Source organism: Tachypleus tridentatus, chromosome 13, assembly GCF_004210375.1.
Source record: "Tachypleus tridentatus isolate NWPU-2018 chromosome 13, ASM421037v1, whole genome shotgun sequence".
Lineage (NCBI taxonomy): Eukaryota > Metazoa > Arthropoda > Merostomata > Xiphosura > Limulidae > Tachypleus > Tachypleus tridentatus.
The window spans coordinates 184,324,748-184,341,368 of NC_134837.1; the positions used below are offsets into that span (position 1 = coordinate 184,324,748).

The window sequence follows — 16,621 nt, forward strand, 5'->3', positions numbered from 1 at the left end:
AAGTAAATCAACTTAAAGAAACATAAATTTCAATTATATGAATTGTTACTCTTGGATTTAGCTCAGAGATGTAACTTCATATTTTATCTTGCTTTTACCACATGGCAATACGTGTTGAGCTAGGACGAATTTAAAACGTTATCAAAAACGTTCAAAATTGGAGGGATAGTTTTTCTCATCCACTTTTATATGAAATATTTGTTTTTAACGATAATGGGAATGTCCAGTACAGGTTCGAGTATATCATATTAAAACGATTTGAATAAATAAATATGCAAAACCCACAGAAATCACACAGTCAATATACAATCGTAACGGAACGAAATGTATCAGAACTACATTTTGACAATGTTTGGCTCTGTTAAGATGGTATGATGTCAGTAAAAATGGGAAAACAAAGTAATATGGATCTGGCTGTGGCACAGGACTCCGGAAGGAGTTGTATCCTAATCGTTGTAAGCAAAGTGCTGGGTCTTGTAACAGGTGAGAATCCACAAGCACAATAATCCATTGATTTGTCACTACAAAAGTCGTTCACGTGCCCCAGTTAGCAAGAGGTATATAACATTATCAGAAAGGATCTCTGTTCGAAAGTTGAAAGAAGTCACGCGCACACAAATTGCTTTTACGACATATCCGTTTAGCTTTCAGATTCCTAAAGCAGCGAGGTAATTAAATGGATAATCACGCTATTTGTCACGAAGTCACATCCTTCAAGGCGCCTATGGATTCCTCTGCGAATGAAACGTCAAAAAGATACTGGGAAGAAACCTCGTCTTCATATACTAGAAGGCTTATGGAAAGTTACAGGAAAGAGGGTGTGTGCTTTGAATACGAAAACTTTAAAACGGAGCCTTCTGTAGTGGAAACTACGTTACAGGGATATTCCGCAGATGCTTGATCTTCAGATAGAGTATGATTGGATGTGGCAACAATGACCATAACGATTTAAAGAGGCTCCAAAATCGTTTTAATATAACGTACTCAACCTTATCTCTGTAGACATTTTGTAAACCGAGGTCAGTCAGAATTCATGTGAGTATTCTACAGATATATAGATTTTGGTATTTTCTTACAACTTCTGGTAAAGTTACGACTGTGTGTTTCTAAGCTTTTCTTGCTGTTTCAAATTACTATTCGGTATTGTTTATAAACAGTCTGTCAACTTTGATATTTTATTATACCAAACGTTTAAAACAAACTTTAACTTTATCCAACGCATATAACATGTACCCAGAGAATAATAAACTTATACGAATTTTTTTTTGCAAAATGTTGAATTACAAAAGCTTAAGAATAATCTGAACATATCCGTAATTTAATAAACAATAAAATGTAACGTAATAAATAATAAACACATTACTTGATCAAAATGAATTATTTATTTTCTTTCCTACAATACCATTTTAAAAATGTTCAAGTTTCACATTCTTCAATATGACGATTTAATCTCAAACAAGATCTACAAAATAAAGCATTTTCAATAGGTCTTAATGGTGATCGTGATGACCATGAGCTCTAAATGTAAACTGCGCATGTGTGACGCTTACAGGATGCTGCTGTAACTTCTTTATGATGCAACACGCGATACGAGACCCAGAGTTACCATTCATAATACCTTCTGGGTTATCGGGGTTGTTCTCAAAGTCATGTGGATCAGCGTGAATCTGTCAACACACAAACATGGTGTTAATGCGTTAAGTAATTTAAATAAAAATGTTTATTAATTAATCTTGCAATTTTGAAACAATATATTAATAATCTATAATCATACAAGCAATGTATGCTTCTTTCAAAGGTATGTTATAGTCCAAAACTATATTTATTTGAATACCGTTGTGAGTTCTATTTTTTCATTTTAATTTAGATATTTGTTTGCATGTCATTACGTCACGGTGAGGCTCAATTTAAGAATTTCATTAAGATTTGTAAGAATTATCTTTGTAAGAATCTTGAAGTTTCCTAATACAATACAAAATCGATTGAGTGAGTTATGCTGAAATTATGAGTAAGCAATAATGAATCAGTGAAGTGCAAGTGAGTGAGTTAGACAGTGAGTGTTAGTGCACCTGTAACTCAGACAGTCAGTGAGTTTGTCAGCCTGTTTCTTGTACATGAATTAGAGATAAAATTCTACAAGCAAATGTAGAAGTTAGGTGTTCATCAGTTTCAGAGTTTCTGTTGAAAAATTGTTTGTGGAGTTAGGCCTGCAAGTAAATCTAGCCTGCAGTAAATATTAATGAAGAAATAAATAAATTAGGTATTGTTACATAGGCTAAATATGACATTATTTTTAATAAGTAAAAAATGTTGCTTGAAACATTGTTCAATTCAGGTGCAGTTATGGTTTCAAACCGCCATATTTTAGACCCGAGCTCCCCTGTCTACATCAGATGTAATATACAAATAATATTCATAAGAAAGATCAAGAACGACTCACACTTTCGTTTCCATACATTTTAGCTGAACCTGGTTATAAAACAATATTAAATGTAAAATAAAAATATGAACATTATTTAGTTGCCAATTAAGTGCAGGATTCAAAGGGGTTGCGCCTTTATCTTCAATCAATCTTTCTATTTATAATGAACAAACGACACCTAACATTCGTTGCTTTGTTACTTTTAAGTAAATTTGCATTCCGAATATTCTATTCTATGTTCCTCATATTAAAAAAAAAATTGTATCACAAGCAGATGACTATAAAAATTATATCTGTAGCGTGTTTTAGTTTGTAAGTAGTTATAAAAGTTTACAGATATCAAACGTATCAGAAAAGTTTCATAAGTCAGTGTTTTTCTACACAAAATGTTCTAGGTGAGAGTGTGGTTACAGTGAGCATTTTTTAAATAGTCCCAAACACCTTCTAATCGAAAATCCTGGATCTGCCTCTGCATTAAGCCTATTTAGGCTTCTATTCCAATTAGTTTACAAACATGTAATACAGTACCTGACATGATCATTTTATTTTTTTCTTTAATTTCTCCACTCCAGTATAAATAAATTAAGGTTTGAAACTTTTAAAATTTATAAACCAAACTAATGTTTTGGTAATTGTATATATATATAACTTTATACCCAAATTTTATAAACCAAACTCTAATGTTTTGGTAATTATATATATACAATTATATATATAACTTTATACCGACTAAATTCCTAATAAGGAGTCAGTGAATGAACAATTATGTTTTCGAATTCAATATTTAATATAATTTTTAAACTTACCACCAAGGCTTTACCAACGATGGAGTCGGGTCCAGTGAGAGAAAAGACTGAATTTGTAAAGATCGTGTTAGTCACGCCAAATTTGTCGCATGCGATATTGCCCAAACCTTCCACATGTCTACAATAAAATAAAATTACATTTATTTAACTCCCTTATTCATGATTATAGTAAATGTTGAAGTTTCTAAAATATCTGTCACTGAGAAGAAAATAGGAAATTATCTTTCTTGTAAATCTGTAACAAGAAACCATATTGGTTAATTTTAGGCGACATCTATCGACCAAATTTATCGTATTTACCTAAATCTCTTGCATTTCTGCCAATACAAAAGTGCAAACAGTTACGTTACTCGTATTTCTACTGCAACACGAAATCATAGTTGCTTATTGTGTGTTTTTGAATTTCGCACAAAGATACATGAGAGCTATCTTCGCTAGCCGTCTCTAATTTAGCAGTGTAAGACTAGAAAGAAGGCAGCTAGTCATCACCACCCGCCGCCAACTCTTAGGCTACCCCGCACGTGGCAGTTTTGTTTCTTTTTAAATGCAGAACTAAACAGTGAGCTATATGTGCTCTTCTCATCGTGGGAATCGAAGTCTGAGTTTTAGGGTTACGTCCGCAGATTTTAAATAAATAGTTATTGGCGAAAAACAATGTATTTCTTGTTTCTTGATTAAATGATTTTAAATTAAACCGTTCGTTTTGGAAATCTCTCTCGACCTCCACTTAGTACTTAAAATTGGAATTTTGAAGAAAAACAAACAGTAACTTGTTTTTCTGATCCCACCTGGACCTTCCAATCAAAAGACCAGAAACACTAATAGCTTGAATCTTCAAGAGACGAAACGCTGTTTCGAACTGTTTCACCTTGATTTAACCCCTACATCAACTGAACATTGTAAATCAATTACATCGATTATTTGTAATAAAAAAACGCACAAAACATTCGCCTTCAAATCTGAAATTATTCAACATTTGGCCTATTGAAGTTTTCAAAAATGCTAAATATCAAATAACTAGTAGTGGAATAATGACAAAATTACATTTTTTTTGTACATTTTCTAAATAACATAACATTTAAATGACTGTCTAGTAACAGAGCCATAATCCGTTTTAGGCAGCATATAGACTACTTGTGCCTTATGCCTAGTTCTGGAGACTACGTTTCGTTGTCTAGGTCAAAGAACTGAGTACAGAGTCTGAAACTATGTCGTTTCCAAAACTTAGGCAGATGGCACATCAGTCCATAGGTGTTGTTAAACACAAAGCTATAAAATGGGTTATCCGTACTTTGCCTATTACAAGTATCGAAACCTAACTTCTAGGGTTTAAGTACGCAGACGTACTGCTGGGACACTGAGAGAAAATATATTGAAAGTTACGGTGAAGCAATGTTAAAACAGCGTCTCTAAACAAGCATACAACACGCTGAAAACGTGTACGCAACATTCGGGACAACACATTACTATATTAGCATCACTAGGAGACATCAAAGATATTTGTTGTCATCTGAAGAAATGAATAACGCCCGACTGTAAATAATATATAATTTGAGAAAATATTAACATATTTTTTGTAATTACAACTTGGATACAGAACATGTTGCTGAAATGTTTAAATCATAAGGATTAGAGAAGAAATTAGATAATCTTGACACAGCAGATGTGATTGAAGGAAGTAAAACTTTAATTTCAAGGAAACAAGACGCTCTGGTAACATAAGGCCCCGGCTTGGCCAGATGGTTAAGGCGCTTGACTCGTAACCCAAAGGTCGTGGGTTCGAATCCCCGTCGCTCCAAAGAGCTCGCCCTTTCAGTCGTGGGGACGTTATAATCTTACAGTCAATCTCACTATTCGAGGGGATGAATAGCTGCCTTCTCCCTAGCCTTATACTGCTAGATTAAGGACGGATAGAGCAGATAGCCCTCGTGCAGCATTGTGCGAAATTTAAGAACAAACAAACAAACCGATAACATAAGCATTAATTAAGCATATCCCTTATGCATGGCCTGTGTTAAGGCGTGCGACTCATAATCCCCGTCGCGCCAAACATGCTCGCCCTTTCAGCCGTGGGGGCGTTATAATGTTACGGTCAATCCCACTATTCGTTGGTAAAAAGAGTGGCCTAAGAGTTGGCGGTGGGTGGCGATGACTAGTCTTAGACTGCTAAATTAGGGACGGCTAGCACAGATAGCCCTCGAGTAGCTTTGTGCGAAATTCAAAAAACAAAACAAATAAACCCTTATGCCATTAGCACCTCAACGATAAGCTTGAGAACTTATAAAGTTTAGACATTCAGGGTTCAGTTCTTGCTTTAAATAATTAAACAGAGGCGCTTTCAACAGGGAAGTAATTATAAATAGCTGTTTTAGTATTTACAGCCTTAAAGACACCCTATGCTGCACATAAATTAGAATAAAAAGTAAGAGATCCTAACGGTCTAAAAGGAGAGATACGAGATCCCCCAAGTTACTGACATTAATCGTTATTTAGATCTGATAACCACAAGAAGGATAAATAGTAATCGGCACCTGACACCTACATGGTTATTCTTAACCTAACAGCGAGACTGTTTGCTATATCTATAACGCGCTCGCAAATGAAAGGGCGAAGCTTGTTCGATGAAATACCACAAATTTGAAATTTGGACTTTCCGTAGCTCAGCCCAACAACCTAACAACTAAATATAGGACTCTTGGTGTTAACTTCTTGGCTGAGGGTGCTTTTAAAAAGTTAAGACGCAAGACGATATTGTTTTCATAAAGTGTTTATTCCCACAGGATTTGTTTGTTATGAAAACCACACGAGCTACATTTAACAGTGAAAGAGTAGAAGGAAGGAAGCTAGTCATCACCACCTTCTGCCAACTCTTGGGCTAATATTTTACCAACGAATAGTGAGATTGACCGTCACATTATAACACCCCATGAGGATTCGAACCAGTGACTACTTGCAGGTTGTGCGTAGAGCACCATAACCACCTTGTCATTTAAAGCCGTAGGTGTAAGACCTTGTAATAACCCTTTTCGTAGTGTCTAGCTGAAGGTTGCAATCTTTGGGTTTAAGATTAGTACCTGATTAGGGTTAGACAACCTGTATGTAAACTTAATTTTATGCGATAAACTTGTAAATAGAATTATTCTTATCTGTTTCTTTCGCATGGGATTAGACGTTACTATCAGCACTTTTACAAGAATGGTTAAATATCGGTAAGGATATTTTGCGCTCTTGTTTATTAACAGCAAGCATCTTGATGTAATTTGTTAAAAACTGCGTGTCTTGTGTTTCGTAAATACCAATTTTCGTGTTCTTCCGCCTCAAATTGTTTTTATTATTAAGTAATGTACAGAACATTTTAAATAACAGTATAGAATCTCAATATAGAAAACTATGTTATAACTTTCTCTCAGCCTTATTGTGGTATAATATAACAAAAACGTTTGATTTAACACAAGTGGGAGAGAAGCCAACCACCCCACTTTTTAAGAGTGGGCTTTCAGAACCAGCTAGTTCGCATGGTTTAAAACGTTTTTCGGGAAAGCATGTTTCAAACCCACATCTTGTTTGATATGTCGCTTTAGTTAAAATACTAAAATTCAGAATTAGATCCTTGCAGTGAGCATACCATATATAGCCAATTGCAGGTCGACCTACCTTACTGGAGAGCTGGAACCGTTATGGTGACCGTCTGTTGGGTTAAAAATTGGGCCTGTCGACTGGCAGCCGTCGCTCAGGTCACCTCTTGTGTGCACGTGGAACCCGTGCTGGTGGGAACTCGAACCAGGGTGATGCCCATCCTCGTGTCGAGAGACGTTGAATCCATGAACTCGTACGTGTATATGGAGTGTGTCATCATTTTTCTGTTGAGTTTCAGAATTTATCAAATATTAGCCACTGTTAAAAAATATAACCGTGATATTCTATACATGTAAATGAATATGACATATATTATTGTTTTGTACTACTGGTTGGATTATTGTTACCTTGGCAATTCGAACTTCTTAGATCTAATCAATACAAGTAGATTGCGTGATTTTCTTTGCTAACTACGTTCCGTTTTTTTTTTCTTTACTCAGAAATCAGTGATAAATCCCAAACATACATGTTGCCACAGAATAATGTTTCCATGTACATCCTGTTGGTTTTCTTTGGAAATGGCTCGATTCGGCATCATCCGGCAGATGGCGTGTTCATATTCATTTCCATAGAAGACTGAAAACAAGTTATAAAAAGTGAAAATCGATTACAGTTCATATCGTTAATTGTAACATTTTGAAAGAGTTAAAAAAATGTCTTTTATCATATACCTACTTTCGTTTAATTCGTCAAGTTCAAATCCGGAGTACACTCGATAGAGTCTGTTCAAGTTGGATTTCTTCGGTTCATGTTTTAGGAAAACGATTTCACTAATTGTTTTATTGTACAGGAGTAATAAACGCTTTATATATCATAGTATGGCTGTGTGGTATATGAGCATATCATGTGCTTGTTACCCCTTGTGTTCATTTTCAATTTTCAAGACGTTTCATTTATTCTTGTGTTTTTTTTACATTACATATTGATCAAGAAAGTTGTAAAGTTCCTTTCATTCTAGCTACCTATTGTTTTGTGTCATCTTTCTTTTCTCGCAGAAAAGGTTTCTGCAAGATTATACATACAGTAAATATAGACAGCAAATTTTTTTCACTGGCTGGTCAGATGATGTCCAGAGGAACAACTTCCCTTCTGGAAGTTGAATGGAATTGACCAACAGAGACGTGTATAGCGCAAGTCACCTTGGGAAAGTATGACCTTATAGTTAATAATACAACATGATGTTTTTATACTGAAAAACTCATAGAAATTCTACTAATTATAATCTTTATGAGTAATTCTTAGCTGGCCCAGCATGGCCAGGTGGGTTAAGGCGTTCGAATCGTAATCTGAGGGCCGCGGGTTCGAATCCCCGTCGCACCAAACATGCTCGCCCTTTCAGCCGTGGGGGTGTTATAATGTTACAGTCAATCCCACTATTCGTTGGTAAAAGAGTAGCTCAAGAGTTGGCGATTGGTGGTGATGACTAGCTGCCTTCTCTCTGGTCTTACACTGCTAAATTAGGGAGAGCTAGCGCAGATAGCCCTGCTGTAGCTTTGCGCGAAATTCGAAAAACAAACAAACATATTTTATAATGGATTCTGTGATAACAGTATTATAAGCCCACAACAATCTAGTGAATAAAGAGTAAAGAATAATGTGTTTAAACGTCAAACCTCATGGATAATTTTATGGTTAATATATTTTGGCTCTCTGGTACGAAAGTTAAAATATATTAAAATATTTAACTGAAAGAGAATTACAACGCTAAAAACTGGGTTTCGATATCCGTGGTGGGCAGAGCACATATAACCCTTTGTGTAGCTTTGTGCTTAATTCAAAACAACAACAATAAACTGAAAGAGAAGAGTTAAAAGGAAGCACCCTCGTTCTAAAATAATTTTACAGTAATTACGTCCCCTATCCTCAAACTAGTTGGAGGTATAATTATTTATAACGAATTTAAATGAACATGAGCCAAGTGAAAATTAATGGGAAAAGTAAACCTAGATTAAAACTGATCAAACAAGGTATCTTGTATAATTTACGAAAGCCACGTTAGATGTCGCTTGTTTGTTTACAGTCGCAATCACCGACCAAATTGTTGAATGAATGAAAAAGGGCATTAGTCGACTGAAATAAAACAAAGCATAATCGTGAAATTCTGGAAATTATACATTTGTAGATCCCTCCTATTTTGCCGCATAATTTTAAAATGGAACGTTCAAAATACCGAAAGTCACTTAAAGAAATGTCATTCTTTTATCTACCAAAGTGAAATTTTCACAACCCAATAATTAAAGTTTTTTAATAGCTGAAATTGGAATTTTCAACTTGAAACACACCTTTTGACAAAACTACCAAGTCAGGGAGGTTTAGAGTTCTTGCGTTTTCGTTTATCATCTAACTACAACCAGGACGAAAACCAGCAGCAGTTGTTGCTACCAAGGTTATGTCTGACTCTTTGAACCAAATAACAGATTTTACTCTAACTTTCATAACACACCCAAACATATTCGATAGCAACATGTCTCGACCCTGGACCCTTTTTCCGTAACACGATACGCTAGCTAATGGATCTTTATATTAATGTTATTTAAATTTAAATAATTCATTCATTTAAGTCTCGTAGTATTTTTCCCCCTTATGCTTCTCAACAAGTCAAACTTAACTCATGGCTAGGGCTGAACAGTAATAATTTATTGAAATTTTCAATTCTGTTTTCTTTTGGGGTTTTTTATTTCGCGCAAAACTACACGAGGGTTATCTGCACTATCCGCCCCTAATTTAGCAGTGTAAGACTAGAGGAAAAGCAGCTATTCATCACCACCCACCAAGCGTTTTTCAATTCTAATTAGATATTGAAAATTCTTTATCGCGTACAAGTATGTTAGATATAAATCTTCGTTTATAATAAAACCTTTTCATTCTTACTGTATTCTTATGTTTAAATACAAATACAGTACGAGAAAGGAATAAGACAACAGATGAAGAATTTTAATAATCTTACGAACTAACAATCAAAATTACCCAAAAATGGTCTTATTTGTTTGTTTGCTGTTAAGCGCATGGCGAGACAACAGGCTTCGATAGTTATAACTTGAGCCATCAGGGGTCAACTAAAAGAGTAAAAATATAAAATCAAAGTAAAAATTAACGATTGCATTGGCGTAAATAGTTCGTCCAAACTGAGCTAAAAACCTTAACGAACAAAAGAGATTGCGCTAGCGGTGGGACAAAGGAAGTCACGCCCTCTAGCGGTCATCATAGACCCCTCAAATTTCTAGTTAAATTTGCAAGAAATGTACATATTTATTCAGTGTTAACCAGTGAAAATTCAGATGTAAATTACTTTCTGTTTCCGCTGAGTTGTTTCCCTAAACATGTGCTACACAGTGTTGAAAACATTACAATACACAGGGGCTTCAAAATTAGACTCCAAACAGTAGTGAGTTTCTAGAACTGTCCCTTGTAAAGAATTAACAGTATAAGACAGCCTTTAGGCACAGACGTGGAACATTTATAAGTGTCTTAAAGATTTTTAACACTGAGAACAATGCATACTTCATGCTCTAGTATGATGCAAAAATTCTTGTCATGGAATACAAAAGGAGTTGTCTTAAAGCTAAAGTTCCTTAAAATTGTTACAGTAAAAAAAATCTACGTTGTTTTTACCTCACAAAAACAAAGGCTTTATTACAAAGCCCTGCCACAAATTATTCTATTGTGAAGGCTTAGAGACGTTGAAAGAATTAGAATAAACCATAAACTCAAATAATATAAAAATTCAAAGTTTTCAACAAATATCCAATTTCTACTCCTCACCAGTAACTAAGAATAAAAATAAAACACATTCAGAATAATTATACAAATCATAGCTAACACAGATTTATCTACTTTAAGTTCATTATTCTAAGTTAAATTCTTCAATATCCTTAACACAATTCCACTTAAGGAGTGGAGAGATCATGGGTTTAATGAAGATATTTGATATATCTTAGAAAGACTATTTCACTTATAGAATTTAAATATCAATAAATTAACGTTATAATTGAACTGTTAATACATCATGTTACCAGTTATTTATTTATTTTTTAGAAGAAAATATCTCGAACTCTTTAAACTAAGTCTACATCAAACACAAAGTTTTTGTTGCTTTTAACTTCAGACTATAGTGAACATTGTGTTCATTGACTGTCATTTACAATACAATAAAACTTACACTCCAGTCTCTGGAAATGACTTTGCAATTTACCTCTGTGTCCTGTATGAGCTCGTGGACCATTGAAAGCAAAAGAGTTCGTATGGTCATGCTCAAGGTGATTGTGGCTATGATGGTGGTCATGGTAACTATCTGTTTCAGTTTCTTCCTCGTGCGAATCTTCGTGATGGTTTTTGCCACTATGGTGTGAGTGCTTTGAGTGGTGGTCATGGTGTTCCATTTCACCTTAGTTATTGAATAATAATACCCAATAAAACTGATTCAAATATTTTCAAAGAGCACAAATTTACTGAATAATAAAATTCTTTGTTAATCTGAAGATGACCTAAGAAATTCGATACGTTGTTCTGTACTTTATTTTTTTAAAAAAGCTTAAAAACCCATACCAGCCGTCTTGAGAATCCACCCAATAAAACTGGTTCAAAGGTTTTCATAGAATACAAATTTAAAAAAGACCATTAAACCCACTTTAACCATAGATAACAAACGTTCATTTAAGGCTTTTTTAAATGATATTCTAATTATTTTAGTATTTTTATGTGTTTTTTTTTTTTCTTTACTGCGCGCGCACACACACAAGTAAAATTATAAGCGAATTTTAAAAGAACTTATTATAGGTCTCTGAAGCTCCCAACGGTATGTCCGAGAACTTGTACTGCTATAAATCGGGTTTCGATACACATGGAGAGAAGCGAACCGATAGTCCATTGTGTAGTTTTACACTTAACTGCAAACCAACAAACAAATACCCTCTGGAATTTCGAACTTAGAAGATGGAAGGTTTTATAAATCTCGAACGTTCTGGAAGTGTTGTCTATTTTCCGTTAGAGGCAAGAAAGTAAAAAATAAAAAATAAACTGTCATTTATCAACCTGCAAATGATTTCGTTATATTTTTAATCTCTTTTATTAAGGTAAGAAGTTTAGAAAGTAGCTTATTTACAAAACTTCACCTGTAATTCTGTGTTTAAGTAACTGATTTGCAGGATTATTTAGTTTACTTTGAACTTCTCGGAAAGTCACACGAGAGATATCTGAACTTGCCGACCTTACTTTAGCGGTGTTAGTTGAGAGGAAATGCAACTAGTCATCGTTACCCCTTGCAAATCTTTGTCAAGTCTTTTTTTACCAACGAATAGGGTAAAATATGAGACGGGTCGTCATATTATAACGCTTCCACGGCTGATAGGGCATATTCAGTTATAAGAATTCCAACCTTCGATTGAGAGGCGAGCAACTCATCAGAATTATTTCACTTGCAGTTTTCCTCAAAAGTTGATCACCATTGGTTAACTCAGGAAGATTATGAAATTTCAAAATGGACGCTAGCATCAGTTGAAGGTTCTAAAGTATATTTCGTACAATCTTTAAAATATTTCACCACAAAAATGTCAAAGCATTTGCTTAGATTCTTAGGAAATCCAGTATTTTATTTTCCGTTAAAGTGAACGTTGTTTATAGAAATATGTACTAGACTATACAACGAGTGCTGTTGTCTCTCTCACACATGATAGTTGTCACTTTATCCTTTTATAATATATTTTCTAATATATATGTATCCCTGTAGTTCTTAGCTTGGTGTTTACAGTACAACTTAACTTACCATGAGGCATCCTGAAACGTTGGTGATCATACATAATCTTATGTAAGGTTCCGTGCATTTCTCTTTCGTGGTTATGAAGGTGTTCCAGGTTTTCCGTTACCGCATGACGGAACTTATCAAATACCTTTATTAATGACGTCATGTTCTTTTTTAGAATTTCTATTTCATTGGCCAAATTTTCTCCCTCTGTTAAATAGAAGAAAAAAACAATCCTGTTAATCAACTGGTAGCACAAATAGGCCTACTTTAAAATGCAGTATATTATAACATTGCGAGAAGTTTTTAATGAACACTGTTAAATGTTCATCTTTGTTCAATAACTTATAGTGTTAGGCCTATTAGCAACTTTTCGAGGTGATCTATGAAAGAAATTCATATAATAAATCTTACGTTTTTCTCTGAAAGGGCGCTGAAGGTTACCTGAGGGATTGTCTGATGTAATCACTCACACTACTGATCAACTAATTCTTCTGACTTCAGACTGTACTGGACATATGATTCATTGACTGTTATTTCCAATGAAATAAAACTTACATTCTAATCTTTGAAAGTTACTTTGACGTTAACTTTTGTATCCTCCACGAGCTCGTGGACCATTGAAAGCAAATAAATAAATTTGTTTATATTCATAGTAATCGTGGTCATGAAGATCAACAATTTATCTGTGTGTTGTCTGTCAGTCAGTCAGTAGAAATTAAAATGACGTCACATAAGGGACGCTTAACGCTGAAATTTATACTGTTCTGACGTCAGTAAAATGTGCCTAGGACATGAAGAATTATGCACTTTGCAAACTACAATACACCATGATGTATGAACTTTATAAGCGAGAAATATGAATATTTATTACACTTTTTAATTTTATTTTCTCTTGATTTTGTTTTGTTTTTTAATTTCGCGCAAAGCTACTCGAGGGCTATCTGCGCTAGCCGTCCCTAATTTAACAGTGTAAAACTAGAGGGAAGGCCAACTCTTGGGCTACTCTTTTACCAAAAAATAGTGAGATTGACTGTCACATTATAATACCCCAAGGCTGGAACAGCGAGCATGTTTGGTGCGATAGGGATTCGAACCTGCGACCCTCAGATTACGAGTCGAACGCCTCAACCCAACTGGCCATGCCGAGCCTTATTAAAGTGACTCAGACATTATACATAACTCTTTTTATGGTAGCAGAAACACAGCAAATCAGATATGTCATTGAGGTCTCCTGCTGGGACAGCGATAAGTCATTGGATTTACAATGCTAAAATCAGCGGTTCGATTCCTCTCGGTGGACTCAGTAGATAGCTTGATGTGGCTTTGTTATAAGAAAAACACACACATGTCACTGAGTGATGGCGGTGTTGGATCCAGTCGTTACAGCGTAGATTTATTAATAACAACTCTAGTAACTGACAATTTCATTGAATAGTATAGCATTGTTTGGGTATAATGTGCTCCTAATTTTAGAAAACTAGCAATCATTCACGTCTTTCTTTAAATTAAAACTTCATAAACTAACTTACAAGTAGGCGAATTTTAAACATTTGAAAAAGAACGTTAGTAATTCATATTTAAAGTAAAACATTTTATGTAAAAAATTAACCGATATAATACGCAACTTTGACGTGCTCATTTTTAACACACTTTATCTATTTTCGTCAAATAAGAATAGTCCTCAATATTCTTAAATACATAAATATATATATATAAACAGGGAGTTTCTTATATTAATTAGAAACCAAAATTAAATTTGCATATAAATAGAAATCGTAAACTTTTGTTAACTTTATTTATTAAGCCTAAATTTATTTAAATATACCTTTTTCTAAGTTTTGAATCGATATGAATTTTGCTAATAAAAGGTAGCAAATCTAAAGGATTGTGAAGATGTTTCATGAAGATTATATCAGAAAACTATTACTAAGAAGTAAACGTTCGAAAAACAGAAGGGAAAAGAACCAGTAGATCTGTAATCGACTTTATGTCATCCATCTTGAAACCATAACTCCTGAAGGAAAGTGGAAGAAGACAATATGTAACCAGATAATACACTACTTCTTAAACATATCATAATTTATGACTTAATGAACTCTTTGGAAAGTTGTTTATTGTAATATAAAGACGTATAAATTCAGTTCATAAATTACTTAAGCAAATTACAGTATGATTCCAAAAATACACACATATCTACATAAACTCCTGTGAAATTTTTACAAATAACAACAAAATGCGTCCCGAGATGTTTAATGAGTAAGATTTATAAATTTAATTGATTAAAAAGTTAACAAGGTTAGCTGTATGAACGAGAGATTCATCAGTTGAAAACGTTAAGGGTTACAAAGTAGTTTCTATAAAGAAAAGAGACAAAACAGTTATATTTGTACCTGCGTTTGACTGAAGACACAATGTTAGAAGAACAGGAATGACCAGAACGAGTCGCATCTTTCTCTCTGGTTTCTCGTCTGCCTGGAACAATAGTACCGGAGAGCAGGTTCCCATGTGACATATAAGCGTCTCCGAATCTCTTAAATAACGTGTTTACAACCGACCTTCGAATGATGTCAAAGTTCGACGTATACATCGTAGCAGTTCGACAGTTCAAACTTTGGCCAAAGGAAAATGACCTCCACTCTATGTTTGCAATATGTTTTGGTTGAATGTAAGAAAGGTCACGTGAATGGGTTGTTGGTTGTTACTCATGCCATCCGAAAGCTCAGAAATCAAATAGCCAAATCTTTACAAACAAACATATTTGTTTGCAAACAATTTCGTTCTTCCGTTCAGCCTTCTCAACAACAGCTCAGTTTAAAGGTTTCAAAAAGAAAAGACAAAATGATGAAACCACAAAATCATTTAGCATAAAACGAAAAAAATTTTGTTCATATTGGAAAACTGTTATGATAATATTCAGTATTTTACAATAAACATCATTTTCAGTACAATATGTCAAGAACTGAGATGTAAAAATTTAGATCTAAATATATATAAGATTAACAAACCTATTAATATACTTACTGTCATTTCATATAGTACCACATCAACTTGAAACCTTTTATATTACCCCACATACACACACACAGTGTCTCAAATGTAACAACGAAGGCTTGTAATGCAATACTGATGGACACAACACAGATAGTCCGTCGTGCTTTACTGATGGACACAACACAGATAGTCCGTTATGCTTAACAACAACAAAAACTGTATATTATTTTGTACATTCCTATTTGCAAAGCTGAGTTCCCAGTATCAACACTTAGTTTTCATACAAAACATAACTAAGGTTAAAGAATGACAATATAGCTTCTATAAAGGAATAAATATTACTTGGCTTAAATAAAGTCTAATCTTCATTTCTTTCCAGACACTAAAAACATGAATAACATTGTCAATTTTCTAATTTTTCATCTTATTCGCTACACTTTCTAGTTTCGTCACTACCTCATTTTCTATTTTGCTTAACAATAACTTCTGTAGCTCTACACTGTAATTCACAGGTGAGCTCATGAGCAGTACTTATGTCTATGCTATTGACTCCCTCTACTGATGTAGCCATCCTGACTTGGACTTGTCTCAAATGATTTCCATCCTGCTACCTTTCAATTTCTCATTTCTTACATCTGATTTTTTTTCTTTATAGAGAATACAGCTCTCCGTTTGCCTTACAGTTAACTTTTTCTTTGAAAATGTTTTTTTTATTCCATATCTTAAGATTAAATCTGGTGACAATTATGGTTTCCAAGATTAATTATAACTTTTCAGGAGTGACAAGTGTTTTGCTGATGCTGAAACTCCTTTTATTGTTTATTTGGCCATGGTCCATGGGCCAAAGTAAGGGCAAACTTCACCAAATTTGATAGAAGGGTGAACTTGCTTTCTATCCATTAACTAACGATTGCAAAGAACTTCTTATAGAATATCTCTATTCTATTTTCCTTTGATCCAATTCTAAAGGATGTTTGCTAACTGATACAGGAATAGCTTATTGCACAATGAGACAAGACAGTTTCT

The 16,621-nt window shown here is 34.2% G+C and overlaps 1 protein-coding gene across 1 annotated transcript; it reads right to left on the bottom strand.

Moving 5' to 3' along the window:
* Window positions 1-1,369: 1,369 nt before the first annotated feature.
* LOC143238926 (uncharacterized) lies at window positions 1,370-13,122 on the bottom strand. Its single transcript, XM_076479573.1, has 7 exons — window positions 13,016-13,122; window positions 12,626-12,811; window positions 11,057-11,248; window positions 7,331-7,440; window positions 6,883-7,088; window positions 3,229-3,346; window positions 1,370-1,667 (listed from the first exon to the last, which is right to left on the bottom strand). Exons 2-7 carry the CDS (start codon window positions 12,765-12,767, stop codon window positions 1,491-1,493), a joined length of 945 nt encoding a protein of 314 aa, XP_076335688.1. The 5' UTR covers window positions 12,768-12,811; window positions 13,016-13,122; the 3' UTR covers window positions 1,370-1,490.
* Between the last annotated feature and the right edge of the window lie 3,499 nt (window positions 13,123-16,621).

Bases quoted from the DNA above. Each gene is read 5' to 3' on its own strand.
- LOC143238926 (XM_076479573.1), bottom strand. From the start codon at position 12,767: ATGACGTCATTAATAAAGGTATTTGATAAGTTCCGTCATGCGGTAACG. The intron at 11,249-12,625 runs GTAAGTTAAGTT...TCAATAACTAAG, and splicing joins ACGTTTCAGGATGCCTCATG to GTGAAATGGAACACCATGAC. The intron at 1,668-3,228 runs GTAAGTTTAAAA...GTGTGTTGACAG, and splicing joins TCGTTGGTAAAGCCTTGGTG to ATTCACGCTGATCCACATGA.